This window comes from Rhinopithecus bieti, unplaced genomic scaffold, assembly GCF_001698545.2.
Source record: "Rhinopithecus bieti isolate Rb0 unplaced genomic scaffold, ASM169854v2 scaffold_9237, whole genome shotgun sequence".
Lineage (NCBI taxonomy): Eukaryota > Metazoa > Chordata > Mammalia > Primates > Cercopithecidae > Rhinopithecus > Rhinopithecus bieti.
Window position 1 is genome coordinate 1998307 of NW_016806263.1, and position 15428 is coordinate 2013734.

Here is a 15428-nt window from a genome sequence, read left to right on the forward strand (position 1 = left end):
CTCTTTCACCCAGGCTGGAGTGCAGTGGTGCCATCCTAGCTCACTGCAGCCTCAAACTCTTGGGCTCAAGTGATCCTCCTTCCTCAGCCTTCGAGTGGTTGGGACTACATGCATATACTACTATACTCAGCTAATATTTAAAATTTTTTTGTACAGGCTAGTCTCAAACTACTGGCTTCAAACTGTCCTCTCACCTTGGCCTCCCAAAGTGCTGGGATTACAGGCATGAGTCACCGTGCCCAGGCTGTCTTACTTTTGAATGATGCTGTGCGTATCTTTGCACATGTCCCCATGTACATATGCACACATAGCTCCTTAAAGAACATCTTGTATCTGAATCAGAATTGCTGGGTCCAAACTGATGAGCCTCTTCAACACTTTATGAGTTAGGGCCAAGCTGCTCTCTAAAGTGGTAGCTGTAGCAGTTTTCCCTTACACCTGGGCAGAGTGACCATTTCCCTCATCCTCATTCACATTACTGGACTTCAAATACTGTGTTAATATGATAGATGTATTTCATTTTTTTATTTGGCATAATTTCACATGTATTCATTGCATTCAGAAAAGTACCTGGAAAATAAACTCTAACAAGTGCACATCTAACAGGGGGAAAAAAGTAGTTACACTTAACAAACTTTACTCACCGAATTTCAGATTTATACTCATTGATGGTTTTTTGGATGGTATCAAGGGACGAATGAGGTTTTTCTGGATCAATACCAGTCTGAACAGCATTTCTTAGAGCTTGGAGCTTAAAAAGATATGGATACAAGTTTTGAGTTACACTCTATTCCCTACTGCACTGCAAGTGGACCCAACCACTTATCCTGGGCAAAATGGTGCCAGCAGTCTGTGAATGGATGTTCAAGCATCCAGCTGTCTCCAGACTTTCACATAAATGAATTATGATGGAGAACTGTTTCATCTGTTCTTGAAGAAACTGGATTAGTAAAGAATAGTGTGTGTCCATCCTTGTTCCATAGCCCAGATAATCAAGCTGCTCATGAAAATATTATTTTTATGTGTGTATCTTAGAACCAAGTTTTCTTCCAAAGCTAGCAGTGGGTTTGCCTGGGTCCAGGACATACGATGATATTCTTGTGATACAAAGAAACTATAAAATTACAGACTCGTAAAATGAGATATTGTGAAGTTATCTCTTCTTTGGGCAGTAAGGTTTTAAAGTCAGGGCATGAGACTAAAATTGCCTATAGTCAAAATTACCCACAAAAATCCCATGGGATAGTGTCACACTGGGAATAAATCCAAATGCATAGCCATTCCTTTGACCATCAGTTGAAACAACTGACTTGTGTTTAAGTGCCATACTATGGGATAATAAATATAAAGATGAGAATGTTTCTAACGATAGATATTCTCAAGCCACCAATGGTTTCAAGTTCTGAACTCACGTAAGCAAGTAATAACCACATATCTTCTACCTAACACCCACTTCTGGTGGGTGCTGTAGTGTTTACAGAAAGCCTTCTGTTTAGGGCAAGTGTGTGCCAATAAATTTGCACACATTACATATATACCAACTCTGTTTTTCCCTTTGTCTCTAGCTGGATAATGCATCACACATCCTAGACAGAGAAAACATGTGAAAGAGGGGCATGAACATTTTGCTGTTAGAAATTTTCATTGTTTGGGCTCATTGGAAGAACCAACTCCATTGACCATCATTATGGAAGAAATCACATGTACCTTATCAGTAAGAAATTTTGCCTTGTTTCTCTGGTGTCTTGCAAGGTACTGGTCATGTAACTGGGCCAGCTTGGCTGCCAAAACATGCTCTCGGCTAAAACAGGGATGATGAGTGAAGATTAACCCCGAAATATCAATGTCCAGTTGGAAATTTCCAGGAGGGTCTCCAGATCTGATCATATGCTGACTACTGTGAACATACTTTACTGCCTGCCAAGGAGAAAAGAGTGTAGACAGAACACAGTTAAAGCACTTACTAGATAATGATTCTCTAATCCACAATGGGAAAACAGTTAGATGCAAAATACCTTCTATCCTGGACAAGTCAGGTGAAAAATGCTTGATTACCTATTTTCAGGTTTTAGAGGCCAGCTCTTTTTTGAATAGTTGAATAGCAAAATGAAAGACTGGGAGTTAGGAAAGAAACCATTTCAATCTTGCTTTCTTAAGTCTTTTAGGTTTTATTACTCGCCCAAGTTGTAGTTCTAATCCTTTTCATGCGGACTATCTTGTTTCTTGGAATCTTGGGTTTTGTAGCTGGTGACCTTGAAATTCTTTGAACGGGAGGAGCATAGATTCTAGTTCAAATCGATCATTATTTGGATCCTGGGCATACCCCATGTATTTACATTTTAAAACATGTGGAGAAGGCTTCATTTTGTAGACAGCAGCAAGAGATATTTACCTAACTTGCATCATGCTCTACTCAGTCTTCATGGGGAGGAGAGATATTGGTTTGCAAAATAAGAGTGGGGGCTGTGTAGCTGAGCCAAGCGTGTAGAAAACAAAACAGAAGTATCCAACAGGAATTTCTTGGATCATTTGCTATATAATGTATCAGATACATCTCTTTGCTTTTCTTCCATAAAATCTTCAAGATATTTACTTTGATTACTACAGCTACTGTGGGTGGGAGCTCAAGGGTGGAGAGGAGACATCTTGGATTTTGTGGCTTTATTTTTTTCTTATTATAAAGACTGACTACAGTAAGGATACGGTGGTTGAGACATCACTTGATCCTCCTTTTTGCAGAGATGAGCTATTTATCTAGAAAATGATAATGTATTTATCATTTTAAATGATAATGTGGCATAAGTAAATTATTTATAAATCATGAGCTTAAAGGAAAATTGTAAAAATTCTGATCAGAATAGAAGCTTTTATCTTCCCTAAATTATGGGTAACATGTTCAGCAACTTTTCATTTAATTATTTTGCATGGTATTATGTTAAGATGCTAGATCTGGGCTATGAGACTTGGATTCTAGGCCTGGCTCTACCTTGAACTTGCTCTGAGACTTCGGGCAAGTCACTATACATCTCTGGGCCTCTAATTTTTCATATGTAGAAATAGGAGGCTAAGGAAAAAGATTAAATTAGCATTTTGTAGATCACTAGGTATCATATCAGGCATTTCACATGCATCATCTCATTTACTCAACAAAGATTAATGGATGTGTACAGTGTGGTAGAGCCTGTCTTCAAGCAGCAATCAATTTAGAAGGGAAAACAGCCCTAGGATCTAAAAGCATGAAGTCTGGGATGTGCAGAGGGAGGTAGGGAAGCCCAGCCCAGAAGAGGGGATTCCAGCATTAAAATCTTATGTTTATAAGATTTGAACAAATTGTTTTATTTTAAAAAGGCCCTTGTAAAACTGGAATGTGTTTACTAATATTTTAGGCTCAAATCAGGATGAATTAACTATACTGCAGTACTTTATGGAATATGCTGTATTTCCCAAATCTGCATTAGCCCACATTACAATAATTGCTGGTGGTCTCTGCTTTTTGCTTAGCCCAACCAAGTAAAAAATCTTCCAGGACTCGTTGCAGCCACTGGGCTAGACTGCTCAAAAGACCACAACTCCCATACTATTAGAGAGAAAGACCTCTAGTTCCTTGTCTCTTTGTTGTATCTGTTCCCTTTCTTATATATTGAGAACTATTATGAACGCAGTAGCAACAATTTCTTTCAAGAATCTTCACTTGAATTTATAGGAGGAAAAACCACTGGGACACGGATCAGCTTCCACTGGTCTTTTGCATCTTATGAAAGCCCTGAGTGGCCTTTAAGAGATCAGATCTGGTCATTAATATACCTACACTTCAGATTGCAACAATGGACGGCCACTTTTTTTTTTTTCTCTTTCATTCAGGTAAAAGTATTCAATTATAAACTGTATTCATATTAGAAGCTTTTAATCTCCATGTGACCACTTTTATAATCCAGATTACCTGGATTAATGAAAAATTTCCACCTCACAAATATGTGTACAACTAGACTTCAAACCACAGACATAATGGAAAAGTCTTCTCTAATTGCTTTGCAGCTGCTCGTTCTTGCCTTGCCTTGCCTCTTACCTATGGGGTTCCAGAGTTATGAGATCACTCAGGGTGTGGCTCTCATACGCTTCTTGGTATGAGTAAGTAACATGGGTAGAGTGATTCTATTTACTTGTAATGTAACTTAAATCACCTGTACTTTGCACCTCCTGTCACAAATCTGCGTTAGCCTAAGTTCCAAAACCTGCTAGTGGTCTCGGCCTTAGGCTCAGCTCAACCAAGTATAATGGTGTTTCAGGACACTTAGTAGTCATTGGGCTAACCAGATCAAAAGACCCCAACTCTCTTCCTATTAGGGAGAAAGACACCTAGTTCCTTGTCCTTTTTTTTTTGTTGCATCTGTTTTCCTTTCTTATTTATTGACAACTATCATAAACACAATAGCAACAATTACTCCCAAGGAGGGATAATATTTAGAGTATATTTTAACTTTAAAATTCATTTGATTTTTTTAGTCTTCAACTGAAAACCGAAACTCTAAGAGTTGATGAGTATGGATTATCTATTGATGTTCTCAGCATGTGCAGAGATGCATACCAAAGGAGAAAAAAAATTAAAAATTGTACAGAAGACCAGGTGCAGTGGCTCACGCCTGTAATCTCAGCCCTTTGGGAGGCCAAGGCGGTGGTTCACAAGGTCAGGAGTTCAAGACCAGCCTGGCCAAGATGGTGAAACCCCGTCTCTACTAAAAATACTAAAGTTAGCTGGATGTGGTGGCAGATGCCTGTAATCCCAGCTACTCGGGAGACTGAGGCAGAGAATTGCTTGAACCCAGGAGGCAGAGGCTGCAGTGAGCTGAGATTGCGCCACTGTGCTCCAGCCTGGGCAACAGAGCGAGGCTCTGTCTCAAAACAACAACAACAAAAATGTACAGAAAATTAATAATCCTTGGTAAGTTTACAATGCAAGTTTCTACATTTGCCCTGAGAAAATAATAGCAACAAAGTCGGGGTCCACCTCAGAGCCTGCAGTAGATTCTAGAATTATTATTCTGGTCTTCCCTGGGAAGACTTCTCATTTCCCATCTTCTGGAAACATGCCATGTTTCCTGGACATGAGGTTAGTGCATAATGATCCACTTGCCACTGACTAGAGTTTATTTTTTGGTATTGATAATGTGAACCGTGGGGAGAAATATGATTCTTTCCTTCTGGAGTTGTTAAGCTTAGGCTATCAAAGGACACATCCCCTAATATGTAGAGACTTCTGTCCTACCTGCAATTGCAGAGAATGAGGCCCACCAGTATTCAAGATGAACCAGAGAAAAGAGAGGTGGAAGAGAGGCCTGCTGGCATCACATCCCTGGTCCTGGGATGTGATGAGCCACTAAGTTCCCTCTTTGCTTAAGCTAGTTTGCAATGGGTTTCTGTCATGTGCAACCAAGAGAATCCTGTGTCGAGCAGTGCTTAGAATGCAGGAGATTAACAATGCTTTGGTGAAAAACTGGTGAGAATAATGATGGGAAAGTGACACTTCTATCTAGTGGTACCTCTGCAGGAGCTTTGAATCATGACACAGTCCTCCAATGGGTATGCAGTTCTGAAAAAGGGGGGCTCCTACACGTTGCAGGGGCTTTAACACTTGTTTCCATTTCTGTCTTTCCAGCCAAGGCACAAAGTCTCTCTATGGCCAAGCTAAGGTTGCTCCCTCTGTATTCCCAGAATTTAGTACAGCTAAGAATATAGTAGACTTTTAGTTAGAGATGGAAGTAATAAAAAGGGAAGGAAGGAAGGAAGGACAAAGGAAGGAGAGAAAGAAGAGGGATGTTTGTACTGCTTTTCAACAACTTTTGTTTTTTTTGAGATGGAGTTTTGCTCTTATCACCCAGGCTGGAGTGCGAAGGCATGGTCTCTGCTCACTGCAACCTTTGCCTTCCAGGTTCAAGCAATCTCCTGCCTCAGGCTTCTGAGTAGCTGAGATTACACCCACCCACCACCCCCGCCTAATTTTTGTATTTTTAGTACAGACGGAGTTTCACCATGTTGGCCAGGCTGGTCTTGAACTCCTGATCTCAGGTGATCTGCCCACCTCCCAAAGTGCTGGGATTACAGGTGTGAGCCACTGCGCCAGGCCTACTTTTCAACAACTTTAACCCTACTTTGCTATCGTGATTAGGCAAACTGTATTTTATATTGTTTATGTTTTACCTGCAATGTCCTATCTAGCATTTTAATTTTTTACTTTTGCACTAATTACTTCTTAAGATGTGTTAAATTGTGTTCTTTCTTATTTGATGTTTAACAGTTTTTCTTTGCATGACAGCTAATTCCTTTTGCATTTTCTATCTTTAATTGTCTCATCTCAATTTAAGAACATCCTAATATTGAGACAATATTAGGAACAGAGTATTTCACTTTTAAAACTACTTGTTTCCCCTCTGTAATTAAAAAAAAAGTTCAAAAAAGCAGGGCTGAATACCAACTCCCTTCTAAATAAAACTCTTAAATTCTCTAATGGGAGGGTGCACAATCCATCATTTGAGTCAATAGCGTAGTATTCCTAACCAAAGAACAACTGGGCTTGACTCAAACGGGTGATCAGTGCTGGTTGATCCTGCTGGGTGAAGTTAGCATCAGACCCAAGCGCTCTGAGGCGTAAATTCATCAAGGCTCTGTTAAGGGCCCAAGGAAATGCCGACTTTTATTTTCTTAACATTTTTCCTTCTATGTATGTATGTATGCATGTATTTTTTAGAGACAAGGTCTCACTCTGTCAACCAAGCTGGAGTGCAGTGGTGTGATAATAGCTCACTACAACCTTGCACTCCTGGGCTCAAGTGATCCTCCTGCTTGAGCGTCTTGAGTAGCTGGGACCACAGGCCTGTGCCACCACGTCTGGCTACCTTTTTATTTTTTGTAGAGGTAGGGGGTCTCACTATGTTGTTCAGGCTGTTCTCAAATTCGTGGCCTCAAGCAATCCTCCCATGTTAACCTCGCAAGGCTTTGGGATTACAAGTGTGAGCCCCTGCTCCTTGCTGTAATCGCCAACTTTTGATTTGGCACTCAGACTTGGTTTTCCATTATGTGGATGCCAGGTCTAAACCAGAACCTAAGAAAAGCTAGTATTTTGCAGGAGAGACTGCTGAATCAGAGAGAGGCATAGAAAAAAGGAATTTCTTTTAATACACGCAGCAAAGTCATTTTAATGACATTCAATTTGCACTTTTATTGAGGCATTTCTATGTGACAGGCACACTGCTAAGTACGAGTTAAGAAGAAGACTATAACCCAGTTCTTGTCCCTAAGTCACGTTCAGCATAGCCAGAGAGGGAGAAAGAAAATGGATTAACAGTACAAGAGCAAAACAATCTTTGCCTGCCGACCTATTTCTTTGCTCTTGCATCATGCCGGAAACTCCTAGGTGGAAGGTCTGTTTGGAAGTAAGACTGAAAATAGAGGCTGTAGGCATTTAATTTTTTTTTCTTAAAGGCAAGCCTATTTCATGGAATAATGGAAAAACTGTTTTTGGCAAGAGACAGTCAGAATAAATGAAGGAAAAGGTTAAAGTAAATAAATAAAACAGTAAAAATGTTAATTGTGAAAGAAAAGCACTGTGTTTTGAATAATTGGAAGGTTATATAATTACATTTTTAAAAAAGACTGAGGTATACAACTCAACAATAAACTTAGTAGGTGACCTGTTATGGAATAACAGATATAATATCTCCTCCATTTAAGTTAATCCCCTTTGCTTCTTTCTTGTGCAGTCTAAGACTTTCTTCATGTTTTGTTGTGTTCAAAGCATAGCCCTCCAATAAATGCCCTTGGAAGATGTCAGCCCCTTTGGACTTCTTCCTTCTGTAACTTCCTTTGCTCTGTCATGCTTTATGACAAGCCCCTTTCCGTAGAACTCTTCTTTCTTGATTTTCCTATTTCTGCTCGTATGATAGGAAGATTTTGCTTCTCAAAAGTATTGAAAGGAAACCCTCTGTCCTTCTCTACCTGCCCTTCCAGCCCTACTGGCTGCTTCCCAAGAGAGAAGGAAGGACATGTCTAACTGGAGAGTCAGCTGGAACCCAAGATCCTTAGTCCAGGTTACCTGCAAAGCTAAGCAGTGGCCCCTGGCTGTCCTGTCTTAGCTGTCTACAAGGAGAGGTTGTTCACTGGCCTGCATGGTCTGCTTGGCACTCCACCTGGTAAATACACCAGAGCCGCTCAGCTTGTGTCTACATGGGGAACAAAATTCGTGAGAAATGGAACAGGAAACCATCTGGTCTCCGGTTCAAGTGGCATTCTGCCATCTGGTTGTACCCTTAGTGCGAGGGATATCTGGATCCCTCTCTGACTCCAGTGTATTTCCAAGTTGGTTTAGAATTTCAAAAGGAGACAGATGAGATCCATTGGATCCCTCATGCCCTACCCTCCATATTAATTACTCTTCTGTTTTCTAACTTTAACCCATAATTCAGTGTTCATCATATCTGTGTTTAATGGAATGGATGGGTGGATGATGATACAGACTGATGGATTATTCAGTAAATGCATAAGTTGATATTGTTTTGATCACTAATTATATCATGTATTTTTGTCATGTAACCAAATAGATGATAAATTCCTCATGGACTGGAACTTATCTTTACCCTTGTTTTGTAAATCTGCTTCCAGGATCACATTTCTGTACAAAGCAGCCATCCACTGATACTTGTCTGTAATAATATTTTATAGAAATTTATAATTTTCAAAAAGGTCATACTCATATATCATCTCAGTACTCATGATGACCTCATGAGGGAGAGAAAATGATTATTATTCCTATTTTTCAGTTAAGGAAAAATATCCAGAGGGGTAAAGGAACTTGCCCAAAGCTGCAAGCTAATTAGTTAGTAGGACAGCAGGACTGTACTCAGTCTGTGTCTGGGCCTATGTTTTCTCTGTTCATCATTCCTCTTTATAGACAAAAATGGTGATTGTTATACCCACCCCATTCTGTTTCACGTGATCAGTGCTGAATGTTACAAATTTAAAATTACACAGGTTTCTGAAGGAGGCAGTCCCAGTGATATGGTTTGGCTGTGTCCCCACCCAAAACTCATCTTGAATTGTAACTCCCACAATTCCCTCATGTCATGAGAGGAATCGGGTGGGAGGTGATTTAATTATGGGGGTGGGTCTTTCCTGTGCTGTTCTTGTGATGGTGAATGAGTCTTATGAGATCTGATTGTTCTAAAAATGGGAGTTTCCCTGCACAAGCTTTCTCTTTGCCTGCTGCCATCCATGTAAGATGTGACTTGCTCCTCCTTGTCTTCCACCATTATTGTGAGGCCTCCCCAGCCATGTGGAACTGTAAGTCCATTAAACCCCTTTCTTTTGCAAATTGCCCAGGTTCGGGTATGTCTTTATCAGCAGCATGAAAATGGACTAATACAATAAATTGGTACAAGAAGTGGGGTACTACTGAAAATATACCCAAAAATGTGGAAGCAACTTTGGAATTGGTAACAGACAGAGGCTGGAACAGTTTGGAGGGGTCAGAAGAAGACAGGAAAATGCAGGAAAGTTTGGAATTCCCTAGAGACTTGTTGATTGACTTTGACCAAAATGCTGATAATGATATGGACAATGAAATCCAGGCTGAGGTGGTCTCACATGGAGATGAGGTACTTGTTGGGAACTGGAGCAAAGGTGACTTGTTATATGTTAGCAAAGAGACTGGTGTCACTTTGCCTCTGCCCTAGAGATTTGTGGAACTTTGAACTTGAGAGAGATGATTTAGGGTATCTGGCAGAAGACATTTCTAAGCAGCAAAGCATTCAAGAGGTGACTTGGGTGCTGTTAAAGGCATTCAGTTTTATAAGGGAAACAGAGTATAAAAGTTCAGAAAATTTGCAGCCTGACAATGTAATAGAAAAGAAAATCCCATTTTCTGAGGAGAAATTCAAACCAGCTATAGAAATTTGCATAAGTAATACGGAGCTGAATGTTAATCACCAAGACAATGGGGAAAATGTCTCTGGGGCATGTCAGAGGTCTTCACAGCATCCCCTCCCATCACAGGCCTGAAGGCCTAGGAAGAAAAAAATGTTTTCTTAGACCAGGCCCAGGGTCCCCATTCTGTATGCAGTCTAGGGACTTGATGCCCGGTGTCCCAGCTGTTCCAGCCATGACTAAAAGGAGCCAAGGTACAACTCGGGCCATGGCTTTGGAGGGTGCAAGCCCAAGCCTTGGCAACTTCCACATGGTGTTGAGCCGCTACACAGAAGTCAAGAACTGAGGTTTGAGAACGTCTGCCTAGATTTCAGAGGATGTAGGGAAATGCCTGGATGCCCAGGCAGAAGTTTGCTGCAGGGGCAGGGCTCTCATGGAGAACCTCTGCTAGGGCAGTGCAGAAGGGAAATGTGGGGTTGGAGCCCCCACACAGAATTCCTACTGGAGTTATGAGTAGGAGATAGTGGAGCCTAGTGGAGATATGAGAAGAGGGACACTGTCTTCCAGACTCCAGAACGGTAGACCCACTGACAGCTCACACTGTGTACCTGGAAAAGCTGCAGACACTCGACACCAGCTCATGAAAGCAGCCAGGAGGGAGGCTGTACCCTGCAAAGCCACAGGGGTGAAGCTGCCCAAGACCATGGGAACCTACCTCTTGCATCAGCATGACCCGAATGCGAGACATATTTACCCAATGCCTGTACCTCCATTGTATCTAGGAAGTAACTGATTTGCCTTTGATTTTACAGACTCTTAGGCAGAAGGGACTTGCCTTGTCTCAGATGAGATGTTAGACTGTAGACTTTTAAGTTGATGCTGAAATGAGTTAAGACTTTGGGGGACTTGCTGGGAAGGCAATGACTGGTTTTGAAATGTGAGGACAGATTTGGGAGAGGCCAGGGGTGAAATGATATGGTTTGGCTGTGTTCCTACCCAAATCTCATCTTGAATTGTAACTCCCACAATTCCCAGGTTTCGTGGGAGGAAGTGGGTGGGAGGTGATTGAATTATGGTGGCGGATCTTTCCTGCACTATTCTCATGATAGTGAACGAGTTTCACAAGATCTGATGGTTTTATATATGGGAGTTTCCCTGCACAAGCTCTCTTTTTGCCTGCCACCATCCACATAAGACGTGACTTGCCCCTCCTTGCCTTTTGCCATGATTGTGAGGTCTCCCCAGCCATGTGGAACTGTAAGTCCATTAAACCTCTTTCTTTTGTAAATTGCCCAGTCTTGGGTAGGTCTTTATCAGCAGCATGATAACAGATTAATACATCCAGGAAAGCAAGAGCAATGTAATTAAATATGAGGGCAGGCAACTGTAATGATAGCCAGCAGTTACTAAGCTCTGTTTTAGGCACTTATGTAGATTACCTCATTCAATTTACACAGCAAGCCTAGGAGGCAGACACTGCTATCGTGCCTACATTACAGATGAAGACATTGAGGCATGAGAGACTAATGGCCAAGTTCACCCAGTGAATGGTAGAGCAAGGGCTGGAATTAGGCAGTTGGTTACCAGACTTAGGAAAATACGATATAAAGGATTTGCAAGGATAGAAAATCTCTAGTTATATAATAAAGAGACAACAAATGGGAAGTGGTCCTGCAGCAAATGTGAGATGACAAGAGAAAAGAGAGGGCAAAAGAAGAAAAATAAGGGTAGTTAACCAGGATGTGTGAAAAAAGATGCAAACTCAGTCATTCCTAGCTAGGAAACACGCTCCTTGTTTAAGAAGGGATTCATTGAGTATAATTAGACTTACTCTTACGTAATATGCCTGATGTTTGTTCTTTATGTGTAAGGTAGTGAATTATTTTAAAAAATTAAAGTGGAATGTTATAAACATAGCTATTCAAAAAGCAAAGCACTTTCAATTTCATGTAATAAAAGTGGAGAGAGGGGAGTGTCTACCTTTTTATACAGTGTTTCAAGCTCTGCCTTAATGCTCTGCTCCTGTGTTAGTACTGGCCGCCTTGAAGGAAATGGCTTGATGGGGTTTGGCAGAGCTAGGATCCTACCGTCATCTCCAAACCATCTTCTTTCCTGTAGGTGAAGCAGAGGGAATGACAACATTTTCTTCTAATTGAACAGAAAATGGTTTACAACACAAACAACGTTTCTTGAAAATTCTGTGTCAACATATATATTTCATGTACCTCCTCCCCCAACAGAACTATAAAAGTCTGTTTCCATTAGAAATCAAGTCTTCACTAACACCTCTCACAACTGATTTAAAATATACACCCTGGCTCCCTAAATAGTATTTTAAAGAACTTAAATGAATGCTTAAGAAAATTTATTTTCTATTCATTAAACATTTAAGAAAAAAAAAAACACAGGATAAAATTCAAAATTGAGACTATTCTACCTATGGATAATTTAAAATTCTGTCAAGTACGAAAAGGTTGCCAGCATCAGGTTTAGCAGGAAAAACACAGATTCGGCTAGCAAAGATGGATTTTGAGCAGTTGAGAAGTTATATTATTTGAGGATCAATAAATGTACTGAGAGAGAAAGTTAAAAAAAAAATTGAACCACTTTCTGTGGATAACCTCAAGAGGAAATGAGTACAGTGGATGCAATGACTGCCCTGTTAGGAAAATAAAAGCTATGTCTAGTGCACCCAGACCACACTTGGGAGCAGAATGTGCACACTTACGGGATCCTGCATCAGCAATCTGTTCTCCATGATGTTCTGATTGGTGTGTGCCACCTCTGGTCTTACCCCAGTGTAAAGGCCTTCATCTTCCAGGAACCTGGGCTGTACATTCTCAGGAAGCTTTTTATATGTAGGGACTAGATAGTTTATAAATAAATAAAACATTAGGGCCAATCTAAATATCTCAAACTGCAATTTGGTGAATTAATCACTGGAGATTTCATTTACATTCTTAGAAAATGCAAATTTTCCAAATTAATTTTTAAAAGCAGAACCAAGGGAAAGATGAATGTGCTCACTTATAGGAGTATGTTGTAGAATCAGGTATTTAAAGAAAATACCTAAATAATTTAATATGTAACTCATCAGTGTGGCATACTGAGAAGAAGGTAGTATTCAAATCATAGGACGAGGGACAAGTTTTAGCTTTATTACTTTTCAGCTGGGTGAATTGGGGCCAGGCACTTCTTTGAACTCTCTCCTCCTATACAAAAGAGATAATAATCTACTTAACTGGGCTTCTGGGAGAATTAAATGAGGTGAAGTATGAGGACGTGCTTTGTAAATGAACAAGTTGATTTGAGTGAACGTGATCATTACCTCATTTATTCATTCACTGCTTTATTCATTCATAGAACACATCTTTACTGAGAGCCTCCTTGTGCCAGGCACAGATGAGACTCTGGGAATCCAGGCCAGTCCCCTGCTGCCTTGGAGCTTGGATCGTAGTGGGAGTGACAGGCAGCAACAGGAAGCAAAGGTCTCTACAAGATCATGCCATAGAGTAGTAAGAAAATACACAGGGGATGGTGACTTAGGGAAGGGTGGGGATAAACTTAAGATGAAAGAAAGGCTGTTCTCATAAACTCTCAGCCCCTGTAACTGATCACTGATTTGATAAAAGGGTTCCCACAGTACTTTGGTGTATCTTCCATTAGTCTATCAATAAGTGTTTGTTGAATGGATATTTTTCCATGTTCTGTGTTTTTTGTTGTTGTTCTTGTTTGTTTGTTTGAAGATATTTCTTGATTGTTAAATCAGATTAGAAACTGGAATCAGATCTGGAGATGAGGCATCCTTATGCACTAGCCATATTTCATTACAAGGTAAGTGACGATTTCTAAACTGAACAAGAAAATAAAAAGAGCAAGTACCTGTCTGCCTACTGGGTATGAAGAGCATTTCTGTTTCCATCTGCAGCCGATCATGAATGCTTTCATAATCTGCAGGTCTGACTGCTACAAAATCGTCAGCCATGTGATCTAAGCCCAATAGGAAGTCCTCGGCATCGTCACCATTAAGCAGTTCTTCCTCATCCTGCATAATGTTAAAAAGTAACAAGAAAAAATCATGCTAAGATTCTTAGTTAAAAAATAATTAACAATACCAAACTCATGAAACTTAACATTTCCTACAACTTTATCTTTTCCTTTTAAAAAAAATAAAAGCATAGAACTATATAATCTTTCATATTTAACAAGTGGGTTTTAAAAAAATTGTTTCACACTATTCTACACACCTGGAAGATGTCAAAATCAGAGATGGCTGTTTCAGAAGAGAAGTGGTAAGCAAAACAATCAAAATCCCAACAAATCTGGCCTCCTTTGAGGGTGCTTACTTTTGGCCATTTATGTAAAGAATTGGGCTCATAATTTATGTAGCAGTTTAACCTTCCACCTGGCACTAAACCAAGGGAAAAGGCACCAAGTGTATAGATGCACAGACTACACACCCTGTTCAGACTGCCTGGGTTTAAATCCCAGCTTCACCATATACTGTCTGAGGACCTTGAAACTGCTTATTTAACCATCTGATCCTCAGTTTCCTCACTTACAAGATGGTTATAGTAATAGAGTTTACCTCTAAGCACTTTGTGGGGATAAAATTAAATGATGCACTTAAAAATTCAAAGCAAAGAGGCTATAATCACAAATGTTAGCTGACATATATTGATTTTGTTTGGATATTTTCCAAACGTCGTCTCCTCCTTCCTCTTTTCTTTCTCCTTCTTTTAAAATTTAAACCTGGTATCCATTTATGAGCAACATCTTTTAAAATCCTGTGGAGACTTTCAGGTAGCTGAAGACAACGATGGCAGTCTAGCTACTTGCCTCTTAATATTTCCTCCCCATGTACATGAAACAGTAGGAAGGAAAAAGGGAATCTATGTAGAAACCGTGCTTTTAACTTAGCTTGAAGACAGAGAATGTCAAAACATCGAACAAGTGAAAAGAGAAAGATCACCAGATGGCAGTGTGTAATCATCTTTCTCTTGCCCCACCTCTGCTTCGTGGTGAGCAAAATCACCCAGAGAAAAACTGCAGAGAAGACAGAAAAGGGAAGCTAGCAAAAGGGGCTACAGAGGATCTAAAACTTTGTTCAAAAAGACTAAATCAACCTTGACGATGAAAATACTTTAAAAGTGTCCGGGCGGAGTAGAGCATGGACTATAGGGAAGGGGCTTCAAAATGTGTGTGATTTAAAATGTGTGTGATTTAAAATGTGTGTGATTTAAAATGTGTGTGATTTAAAATGTGTGTGATTTTAGGAAAACAGCTTCTGGGGCAGTGAATAGGCAAAAGGAAGGGAGAAGTGGCCTTTGGTGGAAAGTGTCATAATTTCAGAAGATGTTCACAACTGGAGACTTCTATCAACAGGTGAAGCCCAATTCTCCTCCATTTGAGAGTGCACTATGCCTCGTGACTTGCTTCTCCTGAGTAGAACATGGCAGAAGTGACAGTATGTGGCTCCTGAGACTAGGTCATAAAGGAAGTGTGGCTTCCTTTTT

General features: G+C 40.3%; 1 protein-coding gene across 2 annotated transcripts in view; it reads right to left on the reverse strand.

Annotated features, from left to right (window-relative positions):
• CC2D2A (coiled-coil and C2 domain containing 2A) overlaps positions 1 to 15428 on the reverse strand; it is a 135384-nt gene that overhangs the window by 71517 nt on the left and 48439 nt on the right. For both annotated transcript variants that reach the window (XM_017875353.1, XM_017875352.1), the window contains 5 exons: positions 13795 to 13957; positions 12641 to 12777; positions 11893 to 12024; positions 1708 to 1917; positions 645 to 751 (listed from right to left, as the gene is read on the reverse strand). In XM_017875353.1, coding sequence (XP_017730842.1) covers positions 645 to 751; positions 1708 to 1917; positions 11893 to 12024; positions 12641 to 12777; positions 13795 to 13957 — 749 coding nt within the window. The remainder of the gene's footprint in view (positions 1 to 644; positions 752 to 1707; positions 1918 to 11892; positions 12025 to 12640; positions 12778 to 13794; positions 13958 to 15428) is intronic.